The 20,602-nt window shown below is 51.4% G+C and overlaps 3 protein-coding genes and 3 non-coding genes across 9 annotated transcripts; all 6 read left to right on the top strand.

Moving 5' to 3' along the window:
* Positions 1 to 335: 335 nt before the first annotated feature.
* On the top strand, positions 336 to 4,573 carry ppp1r3b (protein phosphatase 1, regulatory subunit 3B). 3 transcript variants are annotated; one of them, XM_041059318.1, is made up of 3 exons: positions 336 to 516; positions 1,838 to 2,609; positions 3,445 to 4,573. In XM_041059318.1, the coding sequence occupies exon 3, from the start codon at positions 3,470 to 3,472 to the stop codon at positions 4,328 to 4,330; it is 861 nt and encodes a 286-aa protein (XP_040915252.1). In that variant the 5' UTR covers positions 336 to 516; positions 1,838 to 2,609; positions 3,445 to 3,469; the 3' UTR covers positions 4,331 to 4,573. The 3 variants fall into 3 exon arrangements, with proteins under 3 accessions (XP_040915252.1, XP_040915251.1, XP_040915253.1); XM_041059317.1 differs by lacking the exon at positions 336 to 516 and adding an exon at positions 892 to 1,220 and having other exon boundaries at positions 1,355 to 2,609; XM_041059319.1 differs by lacking the exon at positions 336 to 516 and having other exon boundaries at positions 892 to 2,080; positions 2,365 to 2,609.
* A 1,124-nt stretch (positions 4,574 to 5,697) lies between these two features.
* mfhas1 (malignant fibrous histiocytoma amplified sequence 1) lies at positions 5,698 to 16,238 on the top strand. The gene is made up of 3 exons (XM_041059315.1): positions 5,698 to 8,976; positions 14,865 to 15,185; positions 15,405 to 16,238. The coding sequence occupies exons 1-2, from the start codon at positions 6,033 to 6,035 to the stop codon at positions 14,993 to 14,995; spliced, it is 3,075 nt and encodes a 1,024-aa protein (XP_040915249.1). The 5' UTR covers positions 5,698 to 6,032; the 3' UTR covers positions 14,996 to 15,185; positions 15,405 to 16,238.
* On the top strand, positions 16,020 to 20,014 carry rpl17 (ribosomal protein L17). 2 transcript variants are annotated; one of them, XM_041059321.1, is made up of 8 exons: positions 16,020 to 16,023; positions 16,551 to 16,553; positions 17,732 to 17,782; positions 18,009 to 18,049; positions 18,348 to 18,482; positions 18,667 to 18,765; positions 19,415 to 19,606; positions 19,938 to 20,014. In XM_041059321.1, the coding sequence occupies exons 3-8, from the start codon at positions 17,743 to 17,745 to the stop codon at positions 19,983 to 19,985; spliced, it is 555 nt and encodes a 184-aa protein (XP_040915255.1). In that variant the 5' UTR covers positions 16,020 to 16,023; positions 16,551 to 16,553; positions 17,732 to 17,742; the 3' UTR covers positions 19,986 to 20,014. The 2 variants fall into 2 exon arrangements, with proteins under 2 accessions (XP_040915255.1, XP_040915254.1); XM_041059320.1 differs by lacking the exons at positions 16,020 to 16,023; positions 16,551 to 16,553 and adding an exon at positions 17,190 to 17,246.
* Positions 17,862 to 17,931, top strand: LOC121196259. The gene has a single exon (XR_005895729.1). It is a non-coding gene; the product is annotated as a small nucleolar RNA SNORD58 (small nucleolar RNA).
* LOC121196256 lies at positions 18,525 to 18,591 on the top strand. Its single transcript, XR_005895726.1, has one exon. It is a non-coding gene; the product is annotated as a small nucleolar RNA SNORD58 (small nucleolar RNA).
* LOC121196258 lies at positions 19,801 to 19,870 on the top strand. The gene has a single exon (XR_005895728.1). It is a non-coding gene; the product is annotated as a small nucleolar RNA SNORD58 (small nucleolar RNA).
* Positions 20,015 to 20,602: the final 588 nt, after the last annotated feature.

The raw sequence follows: 20,602 nt of genomic DNA, 5'->3' as shown, positions 1-20,602 counted from the left end.
GCTCTTACCGGGAGTGTTAGCTCGTTGTAGCGGCTTCAGGAGGACGGTAAGGCGCTGACGGTTCTCGTCGCTCCGCTGTCGGTTTATGTTCGGCTGGTTTCCACGGACAGCCTCGGGTCTCTGGCCTGTTAGCGGAGCAGCATCGGTCGCATCCCGTCACATCCTGGTTTTCTGCAGGACGAACCCGGAGGAGCCGACGATGACGTCAGACAGGCAACTCGTGAGCCGGCGCGTGCGCAGCGGCTGATGTGATCTGCGCATGCTCCTTTTGTCCTGTACTGAGGCTGTGGGCCGTGATGCTGCCCCCTGCAGGGCGAACCATGAACGACCACAGTGACGGAGTACACTCAGTTACTGCGCCTGCGCTGAAGTATGAGGGGCTTTTATTTTACAGGTGACTCCTCTACATTCAGCTGACAGCTGACGTGTCCAGTGTTTATGAATCAATATCAGAAAAAAGTTAAATTATCTTTGATGAACTCGGCTCCTCTTTAACATCACACCTGTCCACAGCAGGTAACTTTAGGCTGTTTTCCTTTTATTTGTAGGTGATAAAGAATGTTTTTCTCTCAGGAACCATAATAACCTGACAGCTGTTAATGACCTGGGTTCACTGCAGGCTCCACGCTGTTCTCCTAATAACTGTAGAAAACCCTTTGTTAACAGCAGCTGACTGCATTGTTGTCTTAGTTATTTTCTTCCTGAAATCTGAGTCCAGTTGTTTTTGTTTATTACCTCCACACCTCTGTCCTACCTTCTGTTTCAGAGCGTACAGAGCTCAGGTAGCAGCGTGGCGGCTGCGTGCAGCTCGGATCGACCTGAGATTAATGTTTCACTCCTGCTGCTGCCACTTTCACCTCAGGCAGCTCAGCGTCAGTCAGACGGATGAGTCTGTTTTCAGGTCACAGACCCACATACAGCAGTGCAGTCAGGGACAGCGTCCTTATCAGAGGCCTCATGTGTAACTTACCATAAACCTGATCTTTCTCCTCTTGAACTTCATCGTTCAGGAGCTTTATCCCTGAACAAATATTTACAGGATCCTCTCGCCAGAATCGCAGCAGCTCGTTTCCTAACTTTGTTCCATCCTCCCTCCAAACTCAGCACAGGCCAAAGACGTGAGGGACATGCAACATCTGTTCATGTCACATGATAAGAGTCTGCTGTCTGAGGTGATGAGCACAGACCACAGAGGGAAGCTGACATTAACCTGACTCAGGGTCGGACAGAAGGATCAGGTCACGTCCTCAGAGACTGATCTCACATTTTAATCTGATGTTTTTCATTACTTTTATTTTACAGTCATATGTCTTTGTTTTTAAGGCTGATTCAAATTTTTTAAAAACTCTTTCAGCCTGCTGCTCTCTCCTCCTCAGCTGAGTCTCTGGCTCCTGACCTGGGACACAGGTACTGTGGACTCTGCCCTGTCCTGTTTGCTGGTAAATCCCAAACCAGTCTGACTGCATGTCGACCAGCCACAGCTTCTCCATGGAAACACACTGAACCAGTGTTCCTCTCCTCCGCTGCATCAAAGCCACTTTACCTGCTCACACACCTGCTCTCTGTTCATCATCACCTATGTTCTGAAGTGTGACAGCAGTCCTCACAGAGGCTGATCATGTGTTCATGTGTTCATCCTCTGTGAGTGACCCAGCTGCCTTCAGAAACCACTACAACTCCCAGGGTGCATCTCACTGACACACAGCCAATCACAGAGCTTCACCTTCTGTGCAGCTCTGCTGTGACTGGCTTCTCCACAGCAACAGCAGCTAAGGCTCATGGGTATTGTAGTAGTTAAAGCTGTCTGCTTAACCCAACGTGTGAATAATTCAAACAGCTGCTCATCAACCAGCAGAGTCTGAGCCACCAGAGCCGTCAGGACCCGTCAGGATCCATCAGGACCCGTCAGGACCTCAGGACCCGTCAGGACCCATCAGGACCCATCAGGACCCAGCAGCCTCTGCACCGCCGATCTGTAAACTGTGCACCAATAATCGATTCCATTCACTTCACATGGAAACTTTCCCGCTCTCCACACGTTCGTCCCAAAGTTTCTGGAACATGTTCTGCAGTCAGTCAGGTTCGTGCAGCAACAGTTCTACTCTCCAGTGGTTTAAATCAAGGGTGACAGTGTGTGTGTGTGTGTGTGTGTGTGTGTGTGTGTGTGTGTGTGTGTGTGTGTGTGTGTGTGTGTGTGTGTGTGTGTGAGTGTGTGTGAGGGTGTGTGTGTGTGTGAGAGAGAGTGAGTGTGTGTGTGTGTGTGTGTGTTTGGTGGGGGGAGGGGTCGCTGAGGGCGGTCCTCCTGGCCAAGGTGACGACCCGTCGATCACTCCGTCGGCGCCGTCTCTGATTGGCTGTCTGCAGGTGTCCACGTGAACCCTGAGTGAGTTTCGAAGCCTCGAGAGAAAAATGTTCCACAGGTTTAGAGGGAGACGGGAGAAGAGCTCGCGAGCGGGACGGAGAGCGGCCGCGTCACCAGACGGTAACGATGAAGTCAGAGTGAACAGAGAGCCGGTCCACGGTCCTCACGAGCTGCTGCAGGGAACCTGACTGAGCTTCCGGTGTTACCTGACGCAGCGGGAGCAGAACGGAACGAACACCCTGAACAGGTGAGCTGGGCCGACTGTTACAGGTAGACCCGGGGGGAGCAGCAGGTTTGGCTCTGTGCTGTTAGGCTGACGTGATGACGTCAGACTGTGACGTCCACAGAGGGAGAGAATAATTGAAGCAGTGAGGAAATAAAATGCCGATGAACAGGAAGTGACGGCGCTGATTCAGGGCTCACCGTGCTGTGTCTCTGACTGACCTCAGGTCTGTGGGGTCAGCCTGTGTCAGGCCAGCGTCCGTCACAGACCACAGACACCTCTGATCACAGACCAGTCCTCACAGCTGGTCAGAGGTGGAACCTGAACGCAACATGAGCTCAGTGCGACGACAAACTACAGGAACTTTAACGGGACACGACTCAGTCCTGTTCCCACAGTCCTACAGACAAAGGCTGAGAGGATTGTGGGACATGTCTGACAGCAGAGGGACAGTAACAGAGGGGTGTGTGTGTGTGTTTGTGTGTGTGTGTGTGTGTGTGTGTGTGTGTGTGTGTGTGTGTGTGTGTGTGTCTGCTGTTCATGCTGTGGAGGAAACTGCTCTGATCTCAGAGCTGCTTCGACACCAGGGGTTGATTCATTCCTCTGGACCAAAGGGGAAAAGCTGTGGTCCGGTTCGTGTTCTGATCATGAAGGTGGACTCACAGCTGGTTCACAGCTGGTTCACAGCTGGCTCACTGACCGGTCAGTTCATGTAGGATACAAACACAGCACACCTGGGTGACTTGTGACCTGGGTTACAGGTTCTTTAAATAAAACTCATGTAGGAGATTCTGCAGAGACGTTATCACACAGGAACCTTTAAACACTCTAACAGTCTCATTTCCTGTCTCTCCCTCAGTGGTCTGCACCTGTCTCCTCCCATCATGCCCACTGACATGGCTTTACCTCTGTACCTGTCCAAGGAGGAGTTTGTCTACAGGACGACTCCAGAGACATGCCAATCTGCTCTGAACTCCTGCCTGAGGTTTCAGCCTCCACCCTGTGAGGATCAGACTGAGCCTGAGGACGGACAGTCCTCCACCACACACACACGAAAAGCCAAGAAACAGGTGACCTTCGCTGATCACAGAGGCCTGTCTTTAACCAGGGTGAAGGTCTTCTCCCAGTTCAACGACCCCATCGATATCCCTCTGAACGTCCAGGAGATGCTGAGCTCTGCGCTGTCTCTGACGGCCGAGGAGGACAGACTGGTGCTGGACTTTGCTCAGCCCTCCTCAGACTACCTGCACTTCCGTCAGAGCCTGGAGAGGAACCACGTCTGCCTGGAGCACTGCGTGCTGAAGGAGAAGGCTTTAGCAGGAACCATTAAAGTCAAAAACCTGTCCTTTGAAAAGTCTGTGAAGCTGCGGGTGACCTTTGACACCTGGAAGAGTCACTCAGACGTGGACTGCGTGTACGTGAAGGACACGTATCCCAGCTCGTACAGCGACACCTTCTCCTTCGAGGTGTCTCTGCCTGCGGACCTGCAGCCTCACGAGCGCGTTGAGTTCGCCGTCTGTTACGAGGTGGGCGGACACGAGTACTGGGACAGTAACCACGGCAACAACTACAGGATCGTGTGGTCCTCCAGGAAGAGAAGCCATCAGGACGCCTGCAGCCGCCACACAGACTCCTTTGACTTCGGGATTCATTTTGACCCATACGGCAGCCTCACCTGTTCACACGGGATCTTCCCCGAGTGGCCGAGTTACGCCGGATATGAGAACATGGGTCCGTACTACTGAGCATCAGTGAGACGGCGGCAGACGTCTGCGTGGTCCTGTCAGTCTTTAAATCCTGAGAGACTTCAGTTCATGGAGCCTGCTCAGTGTCACGTGTGTGATTCGTATGTTGCACATTACACACATGAACTGTGACACGTGTGAATCCTGAGGTTTTTTTCTTGGTGGTTATTCATTGATTGGTTGTTTGATCTGTAAAATATCAGGAACATGGTGGAACAGTGAGTGTGATTCAGTCTCTCAGAGGCGTCCACACCTGCTCTGCTGCCCTGCAGAGCGTCCTCCTGTGTCCTTTTCCACAGTGCAGCAGAGGACGTGGTGTGGTTCAGTCCTCAGTGACGCGTCAGTCTCTGAACCTGACGTGGTGATGTTTGTGTCTGCACCTGTTCTGTGCTCAGGCCTCTGCTCTCTGAACTGTGCTGCTAAATAAAGTCACGTTTTAAGTTCCTGTAATGTTCCATTAAAATGTTGAACAGTGAAGGTGGAGTGCAGTGGGACAGCAGTCACAGGCTGACGTCCAGGCTCAGGTCACCGTCCATCACAGTCCCTCAGTGAACTGATGAGGTGGCTCTGATACAGAGACCAGCTCGTCCTCATGTACTGAGACAGACTGTCCTCACCTGTTCAGGTCCAGCAGCTCCTCTGATTTTAGTTCTTGATATGAAACATACATTTTTATGTTTTTGTTCCTGTAACATTAAATATGTTTTTAAACAGATTCAGTTCAGTGTTATTTATTCAGCTCCTTCCACAGTCAGAACTGTCTCAGAGCTCTTCACAGACCCAGAGTCTGACCCCAGATCAGCAGACACAGCTCCCTGTGAACCTGGATCACAGGGGGGACCCTCCTGCTGAGGGCCGGGCTGGGTGAGAGGAGGGAGATAGGACAGTTGGGAATGGAGGAGAGGAGAAGGACATGCAGCATATAGAACATGATACACACAGGAAGTGGACAATGTTAGAGGGACAGCATTCAGATTCCTGAGTGGACACTGTGTCCTCAGCAGGTTACAGAATAATAATCAGAGCACAGACACCACTGGTCATTCTTTATGTTACAGCTGCTATAAAATATTAATACGTGTCCTGAACAGAGTAAATGTGTTAAAAATAAACAGCAGCAGGTCAGAGGAGCCAGAGACACCTGCAGACAGGTACCGAGAGAGATGACACGAAGGATCTGATGTCCCTCACCGTCCCTGTCCACCAGGTGGGGACAGAGTGCTGCTGCTGTGTGGACTCACGGCTCTTTACCCAAAGCCACATTAACACACACACACAGAGCAGGGAGGAGGGAAAGGGGGAGGAGTGTTCACAGATCTGACGCAGTGTGAGCTGCCGCCGCCTCACGTCCACTCCCCGCTGCCAGGAAGAGACTCAGCGGCTCGGAAAGCTCAGAGAAACGCAGATATATCCGGGGAGAGCGGTCCGGAGGACGGGCTTCGAGGCGATGAGGACCCCGGTGAGGGACGGAGCGCGCCCGCGGCACCGGACACGGATGTGGGCTTAAAGCCGGAGCTGTGACCGCGGCGGTTTGTTTTCATTGTGTGTTAGTGGCGCAGGAGAAAAGGATGCGTCCGCGGACACACACGCTCCTCCTGCTCCTGTGTTTCCCGACACCAGCTGGCCTTTCTCTCCGCTCTGACGCCGAGGAGCGCGCTGCTTTCTGAGAGAGCCCGTCCACCATGCTGCCCGCTCAGGATCCATGAAAACTCTCAGTGAAAACAAGGAGGAGGAGGAGGAGGGGTCCGGCTGCAGCGCCATGGAGGACAAGGAGAACAATCTGAAAACGGCCCGGCTGTGGAGGGATGCCGCCCTCCGCTCCAGGAAGCTGCGGAGCAACCTGCGCCAGCTCACCCTCTGCTCCAAAAACAACCAGATCACACTGCCGGAGGACATAGCCGAGATAGAGGTGCTCAATCTGGGAAACAACTCCCTGCAGGAGCTGCCTGAGGGGCTGGGATCCACCCTCAACAACCTGCGTATCCTGGTCCTGCGCAGGAACAAGTTCACCACTGTCCCCTGGGTGGTGTTCGAGCTGGTGCAGCTGGTGGAGCTCGACCTGAGCCACAACTGCCTGAGAAGCCTCTCTGAGGGTGTGGGTCAGCTGAAGGGGCTGAAGAAGCTGTGCATCAGTCACAACAAAATCCAGAGTCTGCCGCTTCAGATTGGAGCGCTGCAGGTTTTGGAGGAGCTCGACATCAGCTTCAACGACCTCCACGATCTCCCCGGGTCTTTCTCCAGCCTCGCCAGGTTGCGGACTCTGGATGCAGATCACAACAAGCTGAACCAGTTCCCCCCTGAGATCCTGAACCTCGGTGAGCTGGAGGAACTCGACTGCTCCGGGAACAAGTTCGAAACGTTGCCGGCCGACATCATGAAGCTGCAGTCCATTAAAATCCTGTGGCTCAGCAGTCTTCACGTGTCCACCTTACCTGACGCTTTCTGTCACCTGCACAACCTGGAGAGCCTGATGCTGGACGGGAACAAGCTCACGGTGCTGCCGCCATCTTTTGGAAACCTGCAGAGACTCAAAATGATCAATTTGTCCTCTAACGAGTTTGAGAACTTTCCCCAGGTTATTTTAAGCATCACGGGATTAGAGGAACTTTACCTGAGCAGGAATAAACTGACTCACATTCCTGAGGAAGTAGGTCGGCTGGTGAAGCTGGTGAATCTTTGGCTGGACAATAACAGCATCACATATCTGCCTGATTCGATCGTGGAGCTGGAGAAGTTGGAGGAGCTTGTTTTACAGGGTAACCAAATAGCCATACTCCCAGATCATTTTGGGAAGCTGTCCAAAGTAAACATATGGAAGGTGAAGGATAACCCCCTCATCCAGCCCCCGTACGAGGTGTGTATGAAGGGCATCCCTTACATCGCGGCCTATCAGAAGGAGCTCGCACATTCCCAGCTTGCTGTGAAGCCGCGGCTGAAGCTGGTGCTGATGGGAATGAAAAACGCCGGGAAAACCTGGCTCCGGCAGAGCGTGGTGAGCAGCCAGCAGGACGCTCCAGGAATCCAGGGAAGCAAAGGAATTGAAGTCACTAACTGGGTGGCAGACGCCGACCGCTGTCTCACGTTTCTAGTTTATGATTTATCAGGGAAGCAAAACTACGACCTCATCAAACCCTTCTTCCTGTCCCCCGGTGCTCTCTACATTCTCACCGTCAATCTCAAAACATATTCACACAAGAACTTTTATGCCCACGTCGGGTATTTCCTCCACCTCCTCAGTGCCAAAGTACCCCACGCTGTTGTGTGTTTAGTGGGCACACATGCAGACTTGTGTGCAGAGGTGGAGCTGGAGGAGAAGAGTCTGGACATTCACAGACAGATCGGCCTCCAGGAGAAGAGGGACATCCAGATCCTGAGGAGCCTGGCTCTGCTGGTGGACCAGGCTCTGGAGCAGGGCTACAACGTCCGCACCTCCAGCCCTCACGTCAACTTCTACGGCGTCTCAGACAGGAACCTGAGGCGGAGGAAAGCCCAGCTGCAGTACATGCTGAACCACAGGCTGCAGATCCTGTCTCCTGTCCTGAGCGTCAGCTGCACAGAGACACAGAGGAACATCCAGAGGCTGAGGGAGAAGCTCATGTCTGTTGCAGACCACAGGGACATCTTCCCCAACCTCCACCGTGTGCTGCCGAAGTCCTGGCAGATGCTGGAGGAGTTGCACTTTAAGCCCAAAGACTTGTGGCTCTCGTGGTGGGACTCGGCACGTCTGGGCCTCCAGGCGGGGCTCACGGAGGACCGGCTGCAGAGCGCCTTATCCTACCTGCACGAGAGTGGGAAGCTGCTGTACTTTGAAGACAGCTTCACTCTGAAGGAGTATGTTTTTCACAACCTACCACGGTTCATTGCAATTCTTAACGTCTTCTTCCAGAGGGACGAGTCCACACTGTTGGACCGGCTCTTGTCAGAGGGGGAGAGAGGCGACAAGGGGAGGGTGAGTCTGGTTATAGAGGACGAGAAGGGAGAGAACCTCAGGGTGAGCCATCTGCAGCACCACGTGGAGGGCTTCCTCCAGCACGGCCTGCTACCCTCGAACGTCATCCGTCTGCTCCTCAGGCCGCTCATCCAGACGCAGCAGGACCTGCACCTCATCATGGAGCTTCTGGAGAAGATGGGCATCTGCTACTGCATCAACAAGCCCCGCACCAAGCCCCTGAACGGGGCCACAGCGTGGTACAAGTTCCCCAGCTACGTCAGTAGCCAAGAGCCCCGTGTTGAGGCTCCGGCCAGCGGGAGCTCTCTGCCTCAGTGTCACTTCCTCTCTGTGGAGCAGCTGCACATCCAGTACAGTTTCCCTTTCCTGTTTCCTCCTGGACTGTTCGCTCGCTTCAGCGTGCAGATCAACAGCCACGTGGTCCAGAGGTCGGACGGCAGGGACCAGATCTGCGCCTACCGGGGCAAAGTCCCCGTGGTGATCAGCCACCGGCCCTCCAAAGGGGGACGGGCAGAGACTCTGTCCATCGCCAGTCACGCCTCGCTGCCCAACATCTGGACGGCCTGGCAGGCCGTGACGCCGCTGGTGGAGGAGCTGAACGTGCTGCTGCAGGAGTGGCCCGGCCTGCACTACTCTGTTCACATTCTCTGTTCCAAGTGCCTGAAGAGAGGGTCGTCCAGCCCGCACGCCTTCCCAGGTACGTCCCCTTCACTGCAGGGGTCAAACACACCTCCACACACCACTCTCACATAATGTCCATGTATGTAAACACACATATTCACACCTGTGCTCTCTGCATACAGGTACACACACACACTCAGATCTTCACTCTGCTGAAGCTGAAACATGAAGAAGACTCAGATTTTTATGGAAACAAGTTTTAACTAAACTAAATTTGACAAATCTTTAATAAACACAACGTGTTTGATATTTGAAGCATCAGACTTTGACCTGAGCCCATCGCTGCTTTCAGCTCAGACACAATAACATGACACACATCAGCTGCTGGGATTTCCTGAGCTAATGTACGTGATGTTTACCTGCTGCAGAGAGAAGCTCAGTGCTGCTTCAGTTCATAAAAGATGCAGATGATGACTCTACATGCCGGGAAGCTTGGTGGGGGCGGGGCGGGGCAGTGGGGGGGGGGGGGGGGGGGGGGGTAGGGGCAGAGGCTGTTTCTGACATTAGGTTAGACAGAGGGGGTACACGGGGTAAACCCTCCCCCCGTCTCACATAATCCTCAGGCAGTGTGACCTGCTTTCACTGAACGTCTCTGATTGTAGTGATGAAGGGGGGGGGTCATGTGATGTCAGAACGCCGTCTCTGTGATGATCCCTGTACCAAACAATTACTGATCAGACTGATAGGAAATAACTGATGATGTCAGTGTTGAGGTCATTTCCTGGTTCTGACAGTTTCCTGCTCTGTCTGATTGACTTGAAATCATGCTGAACGTCTGTTTTTCTGCTTGACCTTTGTCCTCAGATGATTTTCTGATGACTGAACACTTTGATTAGCAGATGAACTAAGAACAGAAATGGATGCAGGCCTCCATCTTTAACCCAAACCAGACTCCCTTCACAGAACAGCTCAGGTTAAAGTTACAGGAGTTACAACAGTAATTAAAGGGCTCAGGTGGACGTGGGCCCAGGTGGACGTGGGCCCAGGTGGACGTGGGCTCAGGTGGACGTGGGCCCAGGTGGACGTGGGCTCAGGTGGACGTGGGCTCAGGTGGACGTGGGCTCGTAGAGTCCGGCAGCAGCAGCAGGATGTCTGAGGCTTCAGGATGTTGGAGTAAAGTTTTTCATGCAGTTTTTTTGATAATAATCATGAATGTGTGTTGAAGTGCAGCAGACTGTGGGTGTGATGTCAGTGTGGTTACAGCTGTGATGGATCCGTGTGTCGCTGCAGTGAGTCTGACGGGGCGGAGGCCGCTCGGCCCGAACAGGAAGTGCTCGGTTTGTCTCGAGGGGCCGAAGAAAGAAAAGTGTCAGAGCAAAGAAAAGAGCTTTTATCAGACGCCGGGGAGGAACTTCCTCACCGCGTCATGTGACATGATGCGTGAAATTCAGAAAAAGAGCCAGAGCCCGAGCTGCTCTCACAGGAAGCAGTTTGGACTCTGGAGGTGGAGGCGGGTGGAGAGGGAGGTGTCGAATGGAAACACCAGCAGAGCAGCGACTGTGTGTTGTGTTATTCCAGCGCACAGACACACACATACCTCTGTAAAGAGATCTCCCGGGTCGTGTTGGAGCGGCGCGTTTCCTCCGGCCTTTTATGGACATGGTATTTTTGGCTGCAGCGCGTCGATGCAGAGTTCAGGCTCCACAGAGCCGAGCACACTGAACACAGCAAACAGCCTCGGCCTGCTTCAGCCACAGGCTGCGTCCTCTGACCGTCTGCAGGGGCTCCCTCCCCAGGTGTGACAAGGTGTGATCTCTGTGCAGTCACAGTGGTCGTCATCAGGCCGCTGGATGTTTGTGTTCAACACTTTCCCTCAGAGACACATCCTGACTCAGCAGCTGATCACAGTGTGTGTCTGTGTCTCTGTGTGTGTGTCTCTGTCTCTGTGTGTCTCTGTGTCTCTGTGTCTGTCTCTGTCTCTGTGTGTCTCTGTGTGTCTCTGTGTCTCTGTGTGTCTGTGTGTGTCTCTGTGTGTCTGTGTGTGTCTCTGTGTCTCTGTGTGTGTCTCTGTGTGTCTCTGTGTGTCTCTCTGTGTCTGTGTGTCTCTCTGTGTCTCTCTGTGTCTATGTGTGTCTCTGTGTGTGTCTCTGTGTCTCTGTGTGTCTCTGTGTGTGTCTCTGTGTGTCTCTCTGTCTCTGTGTGTCTCTGTCACTCTCCCTCTCTCTGTGGATCCGTCTCAGTCTGACTCTGCTGCTCAGCTGGTTCCAGTTAATCCAGTTAGTGGATCTGTGGGATTAAACCTGGTTTCAGACTCGTAGTTGAACAGTCAGAGCTTATTTATCTCAGCCTGTAACACGAGAGTCTTCCTACGTCAGACAGAGGGGTGGCCCTACCTGTCCCTCAGGTGTCTGTCAGTGTGTGTCCCCTGCAGACGTCCTCCTCCCACATTAATGTTGACACTTGTCGGCAGCTTGTTGTAGCTGCAGGCTTCGCTCTGCGCCTGCTGCCGTCCTGTGATGTGTTTCCTGTGAGGCTCAGGTGTGAGTCCTGACATGTTTGGACTGGAAGCTTCACTTTAACAGAGGAAACCTGAAGCTTTCAGACCAGCTTTTTATGAGACCGTCATAAATCAAGTGTTAATCATTTGATATGTTTGAAGGTGAGTTTCCTGTGACCTGAGCCTCCAGGGAACGTTTTTAATGTCACCAGCTGAGGACGGACCGTGCATCACTGGTCTCTCAGTGGTTTGTGTCCGTTGTCCTGTGTCAGTGTCTTTGTGTCTGTTGTGTGGACGGCGTTCCACAGGCGCTGCTGCTGCTCTGTAATGTGATCAGCAGCCAGAGGAAACAGCTCCTGAGCTTTAAAACACTGATTATAGCTCGTCCTCTGCCCATGAAAACACTGCTGAATGCTGGGAAATGACACGACCTCGGGCTGCGGCCAACAACCCCAGCGTGTCAGTGGAGATCTGACGAGGGTCAGTCGATCCGCTTCAACACATTTCTGGCTTTTAAAGTGACGGAGCCCTTCTGGACCAGGACTGAAAGCAGCTGCTTCTCTGAAGCTTAATGTGACACAGGCTGTGTTTCAGTTTCAGTTTCAGGCTGAATCCAAAGAGCCTCGTCCTCTGATGATGGAGACGGTCGTTAACAGAGAGCAGGTCTGAGGTGGAGGCTCACTCCTCCTCTCAGGCCTGTGAGGCTGAATCGATCAGTAATCTGTGAGAGGATGGCAGAGCTGTTACATCACCCTGCAGTAATCCTGCTCACACACTCTGTGATGACGGTGGGTCCCTGAACGCATCAGCTGACTGTCATGTTCAGGAAGCTCTGATGGGTGATCTTTGGGGGGGGGGGGGGGGGGGGGACGGTCTGTCTTCAGTCTGGACTTAAATCAAAAACTAGGAGGAGGAGGGGGGAGCTCAGAGGGAAACGAGCCGAGCGGAGCAGGAATGTGAAGGATTCCTCTACCTGCTGATGTGTGTGTGTGTGTGTGTGTGTGTGTGTGTGTGTGTGTTTCTGTGTGTTTCTGTGTGTGTCTGTGTGTGTGTGTGTGTGTGTGTGTCTGTGTGTGTGTGTGTTTCTGTGTGTGTGTGTGTGTCTCTGTGTGTGTCTGTGTGTGTGTGTTTCTGTGTGTGTCTGTGTGTGTGTGTGTGTGTGTGTCTGTGTGTGTGTGTTTCTGTGTGTGTGTGTGTGTCTCTGTGTGTCTGTGTGTGTGTGTGTCTCTGTGTGTCTGTGTGTGTGTGTTTCTGTGTGTGTGTGTGTGTGTGTCTGTGTGTGTGTGTCTGTGTGTGTGTTTCTGCGTGTGTGTGTGTCTGTGTGTGTGTGTGTGTTTCTGTGTGTGTGTCTCTCTGTGTGTTTCTCTGTGTGTCTCTCTGTGTGTCTCTCTGTGTCTCTCTCTGTGTGTGTGTGTACATTCCTGGGTGCTGATGTCAGCCCTCTGTGTGTTACTGTGTGACTCCTCTCGGTCACAGTCCTGCTCGGCTCAGCTGATTCTTCCTTCTTGCTCTTTTCTCTTGGATCAATGTTCAGTTTTTCTTCATGTGCTTTGATTGTTTAGAGTCTGAGCTGATAAACTGTGGATCCTCTGACTCCGGCTTCATGTGATGGGGCGAGTGTTTCCCTGGGTTTTGCCCCTCAGGCTGAATCTGGCTGTGTGAAAGGAAAGCCTGCAGACAGAACTCAGGGCTGAAAATATTTAATGTATGATATTAGAATATGGTCAAACCTCAATGAGCAGAATGATCCACAGGTCACCTGGGAAAACTTGGGCCTCACCACCTCAGCATTGTTCTGCTGTGGCGTCTGGAAAACCACTGTCATGTTTTTCACATGGTGAACTGAGCGTGTGTCATGTGACCGCAGCAGGTGAAGACACTGGACACGAAAAGCAGGTCAATCTGAGGCAGATAAACCCGGATCAGACTGAAAACAGGCATTAATATGTGAACGTAATCCTGCTGCACGCAGAATAAAGCAGAGCGGCCGCGCCGTGGTCACATGATGCAGCGACGTCTGAGAGGAACACAGAGGCTGTGAATCACCTGAGGGACGCAGACGCTGGACGTGACCTCTGTGGGACTCACTTCACGTCCCCAAGTCAAGGTGCTTTACCTGTCCCAGACCACATCTGGACTCTGGAGACAGGGAGCAGGCCTGTCCCAGACCAGGTTCAGCTGCAGCTGTCTGATCTGAGACCTGTAGTGAGGTCAAGTGTGTCCAGATGACAGCAGTAAACACCTGGACCAGGTTTGACCAAACATGTCGAACTCAGCGTGTGTGTGTGTGTGAAATGCAGACTCACAGTAACAATGGCCGACATGAAGCTACACACACACACACACACAGCTGCCTGTGCTGCAGCTCTTTGCCCTGAGTTCAGACTCCCAGGCTCTTCCTGCAGTGTGTGTGTGTGTCTGAATTCTGAGCAATGTGTGTTAATGTGTTATTCTCTGTGTGTTAAAGCACAGTAACTGTACCTGTGTGTTTGCACAGTCATTAGAACAGAGCAGATTATTACAGACAATAATTTCTCCACAAAATCCAGTTTATGCAAAAAAATCTTTTTCTGTTGTAAACAAAGAAAATGACGTCGCCACAGCAACGTGATCTTAGTATTAATCACTGCAGGTGTTATTATTATTATTATTACAGTTTAATCCTCTGTCATTTGACCAAAGCTCTGATTTATAATCTGCTCAGTTTGATTTATGACGGCTCAGCTCATCGTACAGTGTCTCAGTAAAATCCAGGTGACTGTACCTGTTAAACAGTGAGTGAGGTTCAGCCTGGCAGAGCAGAGCAGCCTGGGAGACAAAGCTCAGGGTAAAATGTGACTAATGCCCACGTGCATAAACTCAGAACTGACCTTAAATCCAGGTCCTCACGGGCGGACTCAGCGCCCCCTGCTGGATGGAGAACCACAGCACTGCTCAGGTTTAGGTTTTACTGATTCATTATAAACTGTGGATGTGATTCATAGAAGAACCAAAGACTTCGTTCTTTGTTCTGTTCTCCCTGTGTTCTCTCTGTGTTCTCCCTGTGTTCTCTCTGTGTTCTCCCTGTGTTCTCTCTGTGTTCTCCCTGTGATCCTTCAGTCCGCTCAGACACATGAGCTCATCGATCAAACCCAGAAACTTCCTGCAGTATTATTCAGAATCCATCAACATGATTATTGTTTCCATTGATCATTTTGTTGTGTGGTCTGTGAAACATCAGATAATAGTGAGTCCAAGATGGAGTCTGACAATGTCCTCAGACGTCCTGTTCAGTCCAGAATCCAGAGACAAAGCTTGAAATGTTCAGCTGTTAAAACTGTTGGTTGGTTGGTGGGTGGGTGGGTGGGTTGGTTGGTTGGTTGTTTGGTTGGTTGTTTGGTTGGTTGTTTGGTTGGTTGGTTGGTCGGTTGGTCGGTTGGTCGGTTGGTTGGTTGTGTTTAACAGGTGAACTGTTTGTTGTGTTGCAGGTGAGCTGCTGAGCCAGCCGCGGCCCGAGGGTCTGACTGAGATCATCTGTCCAAAGAACGGCTCAGAGCGGGTCGACGTGGCTCTGGTTTACCCCCCGACTCCCACCGTGGTCAGCCCCTGTCTCAAATGACCCACACCGCACCCCCCCACCCCCCCACAGGTCTGGACCGGACTCCTGGCCCGGCTCGTCTCACTCGTCCACCTCCACTCCTGACTGACTCTGCTACAACCCCCCCAACCCCCCAGCCTGTGCCCCGCCCCCCCACACAGCCTCAGGCTGCGTCTCACTGGTGTCACGTGAACACGTCACTGCTTCATATGTACGTAAACATGTTTATCCTGTCCTCTCTGTCCTCCACACGCATGAACACTGGCACACAACAAACACACATTCTGCATCACTGCTCAGAAATTCAGTGTCTCCGGGCCCCTGGTTTGGTTCGGTTTGGTTCGGTTTGGTTCCTGCTCAGAGTTTCACCTCAGTGTCTGTTGGTTTTTAAAAAAAAGTGAATATTAAGTTCAGTCTTGTTGTGTTGCAGGCTGATCGTCCCTGATCCAGGTCCTGGTCCTGATCCTGGTCCTGGTCCTGACGTCTCATCACACTGAACTGTATCTGAGGAGCCTGGACTGATCCACACAGTCACAGACCGTTGTCCTCCTCTCAGCTCCTTGTGGACAGAGGAGACAAAGACGTGTTCAGGTGGAGGAGAATTAGAAAAATGAACTGAGACTGTTTCTGTGTCATCAGTTATCTGAGGTTTAAGATTTAAACCAGGTTTAAACTTCAGTCGAACTAAACTAAATCACCTGAACGTCGTGTATCTGACGGTGAAACAGCAGGAACTGATCAGAATTTAGGCAAAACTGTTCGACTATGATTCTCCTGTTTATTACACTGATGACAGTGTGTGTGTGTGTGTGTGTGTGCGTGTGTGTGTGTGCGTGTGTGTGTGTGTGTGTGTGTTCATCTGGACTGAGCGACTGAAGGATAAACTCCTCAGGTTGTTCTCTGGTTTTCAGACTCTGTCCAGCAGCCAGTGAAACGCTGAACCAGTCAGATGTTCAGTGTCACAGAAACAGCCTCATGTCACAGGACAGGGTCCATGTCCACCTGTCCAACACAGGGCGGCGGTCTCAGCACAGACCCACTCTTCAGATGTGTCCACGCAGTAAAGACAGTAGAAACGTGATCTTTTATGCCACGGGTGTCAGAGTCCAGTGGGATCTGTACAGATGTCTCTCTGCACTGTCTCTGACCCAGGGGTGTCAAACCTGTCCACAAAGGGCCGGTGTGGCTGCAGGTTTTTGTTCCAACCAATGAAGAGCACACAGTTTGACCAATCAACTGTCTGAAGACTGAGATCAGTTGATTAAATGAGTCAAGTCTGGTGTGCTGCTGCTTGGTTGGAACAAAAACCTGCAGCCACACCGGCCCTTTGTGGACAGGTTTGACACCCCTGCTCTGACCAAACCACGTCTCATGTCATTGCCTGTCGTCCAGGAAGTGACTGTAAATAAACCAAGGAGAAGAGCATCAGGTGTTTGTCTTCGTTTCACCACACGTGGACTCGTTTGTCTCTGGCCTGTGGAGGGAAATGATGTAAATAATATCTTTATTTTTGTATGTCCACTCGAGGTGTCTCCTCTCCAGCTGACTCAGAGTGCACACAGGGTTTTCTACGTAGCTGGTTCCAACATGTCACAGTGTAACATGAAATACCAAAAACAAATAAACCAACACCTGGCTTTAGTACCACTGCACCCTGTGTGTGTGTGTGTGTCTGTGTGTGATCACGTCAGATTAAAGTCTGAATGATTTTCTGTTTTTCATATTGTTAAATTCCACAGCAGAGCTGAATGAAGCAGGAGCAGGTAGGAACAGCTGCTCCCTGTTCTCCTCACACTCCCTGATCAGCTGTGATGAACCACACTGAAGAACGTGGGCAGTGACGTGACGTGTAACGTGACATGTGTAAAGATCTGCAGCTCCAGCTGCTTCAGAGAGAAACTGTTTCCTGCGTGTGTCCAGGGGGAATGACCGGGTCCTGGGGACTCACGTGCTGTTGGTTTCTGTCTTCATTGACCTTGTTGACAGGAAAATCAGCAGCTTGTTCCTGTTTCTTCTGCTCTGAACTCCACTGTGTTTCCACACTGTGATCACAGCTAACATCAGACATCAGTGCAACAAGTCATTTTACATCAGTCTGTTAATAACCCGCACGTTCTCATCTGAAATCAGACATTTATCAACATTTATTGATTAAAATTAGACGAAGAAGGCGAGTGCTCCTCCTGACCGGCAGGGGGCGCTGAACCTGTGCAGAGGCTGAAGAAGAGGCTCACTGTCCCCGGACCTTCCTCTTCCCTCCGCGGCCTCAGAGGTAGGAGCTGCGTCCTGAACATGAAGAGTAGAATCTGTGTTTAATCTTCATTAAATCTTCATCATCCTGCTTTTAAACCCGCTGGGTTCGGTTCGTCATCGTTAAACACGTCGGGAGAAGTTAGATGTTTGTGAACTGAGCCGTAAATTCTGCTTTTATCTGAACATTTGTTAAAATGCCGGGTTGGAGTATCGCTGCTGTCCGCCATGTTGGCTGCGTCTGACGATGAAAAACATTTTACGGTTTCAAACTAAGTTTAATGATATTTCAGCTCATTGTGTGTGTGTGGGACAGTTTGTGGTGTTTTCTGAGGTTAGCTGCTGTTTATCTGTGATGTGTGTGAAGTCGGTGCCGCAGGCTGAGCTAATGCTAACCCGCAGCTTGAGCTAATGCTAACCCGCAGCTTGAGCTAACGCTAACCCGCAGCTCTGGAGCCTCACCGGGCAGAGCTTTCACCGAACACTCAGCTTCTTCTCTTTTTACAGATAATCTGAAAATGGTCCGCTACTCTCTCGACCCCGAGAACCCGACCAAATGTGAGTAAGCCTGAGCTCCGTGTGTGTGTGTGTGTGTGTTCTGTGTGTGTTCTGTGTGTGTGTGTGTGTGTTAGACCGGAGGCTGTGATGACTTCTTAGGACACCTTTGGATTAAACATGAAAATAACTGACTGACAGATCTGAGTCTCCGGATGTGTTGAAGACACTTTGTGCCCAAACAACCAGCTTTGGTTCTGTGTGTTAAAAACCTGCTCCTGTGTTTCAGCATGCAAGTCGAGGGGCTCCAACCTCCGAGTCCACTTCAAGGTGCGTTGGTCCTGATGAGTCCACATGTTGGTTCAGAGTTAGAAAGTTTGGCTGAAGTTAAATTAACTCGTAGCTCAGTTAGTAACTGAAACACTGGTGAACGGTTTTCACTGTGAGGACGTGCTGAGTCCCTTTGTCTTCCTGTTTATTATAGATGAACTGATTTGTCTTGATAGTGTAAGATCCAGTTTGTAGTTTAACAGCATGAAGACATGATGAGTTCAGCTGTGTCAGGAGGTAGAAGCACATGTCTGACATTTTCCTGTCGGAGCCTGACGTGTGGATGTTTCCTGAACAGAACACCCGTGAGACGGCTCAGGCCATCAAAGGCATGCACATCCGCAAGGCCAACAAGTACCTGAGGGACGTCATCGTCAAGCACCAGTGCGTCCCTTTCCGTCGCTACAACGGCGGAGTTGGCAGGTGTGCCCAGGTGAGCTCTGACGATGGCTGGAGCGTTGAGTGTGTTTAAAAGTTGCAGTGATGACTATCTTAGGACACCTTTGGATGAAAGATGAAACTAACGTGTTAATCTGAGCAGCTTTTGTGAATCCGATCGCTGCAGCTCAGTCGGAGGAGGGAGAGAACGTTTCCTGTAAACTGTGTGTTGTTTTCAGGCCAAACAGTTCGGCTGGACGCAGGGACGCTGGCCCAAGAAGAGCGCAGAGTTCCTCCTGCACATGCTGAAAAACGCTGAGAGCAACGCTGAGCTCAAGGTGCGTTCGAGTCGCTGCACTCACCTGCTTTTCCTCCGAGTTCAGACTCGTGACTGACTCTGTTTTATCAGAGTAGAAGTTACAGTTTAACACGCCGCCATGTTTTCCATGATGCGCTGCCTTGATGATTAATGATGAACTGATGAGAAAATAAGGTGTTAGTGCATCGTGCACGGCTCCATGTTCACTGTGAGACAGCTGTGGGTGAATGTGCCACATTAGAGGGAAGAACCTGTTTCTGGGCGACGTGATTTTATGATTGAGTTGAATCTGTCCTTAGATAAACCACAGATCCGTGTTGGACTGGTGGACACGTCTCTGTCCAAGCTCAGGCTTTGTTCTGTTGACAGAAACCAGAGCAACGTGAAACATTTCACGATGAATTTACCTGAGATTCAGTTAAAACAGTGAGTAGAATGAAAGTGTAGTGAGTGACAGTCCTGATCCCGTCTGTCACAACATGGTGAAGAAGAACATCCACTGGATGTTAATCATGAACAGCTCTGCAGCAGGACGACTTTGTACAGTTGAACATCAGTGATGTTTGTCGGGGCTGAGAGCAGGACAAGTGTTGAACACGTCACAGGATTCAGCTGTGAGGTAAAGGTGTGTCTGACCTGTCTGTGGCTGGATGTCCATGTGGTCTCAGGGTCTGGACGTGGACTCTCTAGTCATCGAGCACATCCAGGTCAACAAGGCCCCCAAGATGAGGAGACGCACCTACCGCGCCCACGGACGCATCAACCCCTACATGAGCTCCCCCTGCCACATCGAGATGATCCTGACCGAGAAGGAGCAGATCGTCCCCAAACCAGAGGAGGAGGTCGCCCAGAAGAAAAAGGTACAGTACACCGAAAAATGAAGGACAGGTGGACGGACGACAGTGCGTTCAGATGGAAGTAAAGTTAAACGTCAGTGTGTGAGCAGCAGAGTGAAACTGCTCCATCAGAATACATCTGTTTATTTAAAGTGTTGATCTGTCTGAGCACGCTCCGTCCCCCATGTCCTCCCTGTCCTCCCGTCTGCTTCCTGTGGTTGCAGTGATGACTTCTTAGGACACCTTTGGATACACCCATGAAAACAAACTGTTATGATTCTGAGCAGCCAAACGTGTGAGCAGCGTCTCGTCCTGTGTGTCCAACATGTCACTGACTCTGAGTTTTCATCTGCAGGTTTCACAGAAGAAGCTGAAGAAGCAGAAGCTGATGGCACGGGAGTAAAAACTAATAAAATGGAAAAGTTGTTATCACTCAGGCGTCTGGGTCTTTGTCTTTTTACCAACTTTACTCTGAGTTTCTGGTCCCTTCCTGTCTCAGCGGCTCATCACAACACTCGTGATGCTGCGTTTAACACGTGTCAGTGGGAGAAGACGACAGGAAGCTGGGGTCGGACCTGAGGTCCAGATTTCACTGTCACTGGAGCCCAGAGCAGCGAGTCCTCACACCTGAAGCTGGAGTCGACTCAGGTGTGAGGCCGACCTGCAGCCCACAGGTGAGGGTGGAGAGCAGTGATCAGGCCCAGCTTTATCTGACAGAATGATGGTTGAGCCTCACAGTGTCTGATGGAGTGAAGGTAGTTTGTGTGCTGAGCCTCTGATCTCAGGCCTGATTAATCAAACACAGATCAACGTGTTAAACCGGCCCAGCTGTGACAGTGCTGTCCCATAACTGACCACAGGGAGGCGCCATCGTCTCACTGATCCCGGTCTCAGACGGTGATGAGAGCCCAGCAGGAACCAGCTGACCGGTGTTTTCCATCCTCACTGAGTCTGACGGCTGGTGGTTCTGTTAGTGAGCCGGAGAACCAGAGCTCAGGACGAACTTCCGGTTTCTCTTCA

The sequence above is a fragment of the Toxotes jaculatrix genome, chromosome 16 (genome assembly GCF_017976425.1).
Source record: "Toxotes jaculatrix isolate fToxJac2 chromosome 16, fToxJac2.pri, whole genome shotgun sequence".
NCBI lineage: Eukaryota > Metazoa > Chordata > Actinopteri > Toxotidae > Toxotes > Toxotes jaculatrix.
Note: the sequence above shows the minus strand (reverse complement) of the source record. Positions and strands in the feature narration are given on the sequence as shown.

Bases quoted from the DNA above. Each gene is read 5' to 3' on its own strand.
- ppp1r3b (XM_041059318.1), top strand. From the start codon at position 3,470: ATGCCCACTGACATGGCTTTACCTCTGTACCTGTCCAAGGAGGAGTTT.
- mfhas1 (XM_041059315.1), top strand. From the start codon at position 6,033: ATGAAAACTCTCAGTGAAAACAAGGAGGAGGAGGAGGAGGGGTCCGGC. The intron at 8,977-14,864 runs GTACGTCCCCTT...GTTGTGTTGCAG, and splicing joins CAGCCCGCACGCCTTCCCAG to GTGAGCTGCTGAGCCAGCCG.
- rpl17 (XM_041059321.1), top strand. From the start codon at position 17,743: ATGGTCCGCTACTCTCTCGACCCCGAGAACCCGACCAAAT. The intron at 17,783-18,008 runs GTGAGTAAGCCT...CCTGTGTTTCAG, and splicing joins CCCCGAGAACCCGACCAAAT to CATGCAAGTCGAGGGGCTCC. The intron at 19,607-19,937 runs GTACAGTACACC...TTTCATCTGCAG, and splicing joins AGGTCGCCCAGAAGAAAAAG to GTTTCACAGAAGAAGCTGAA.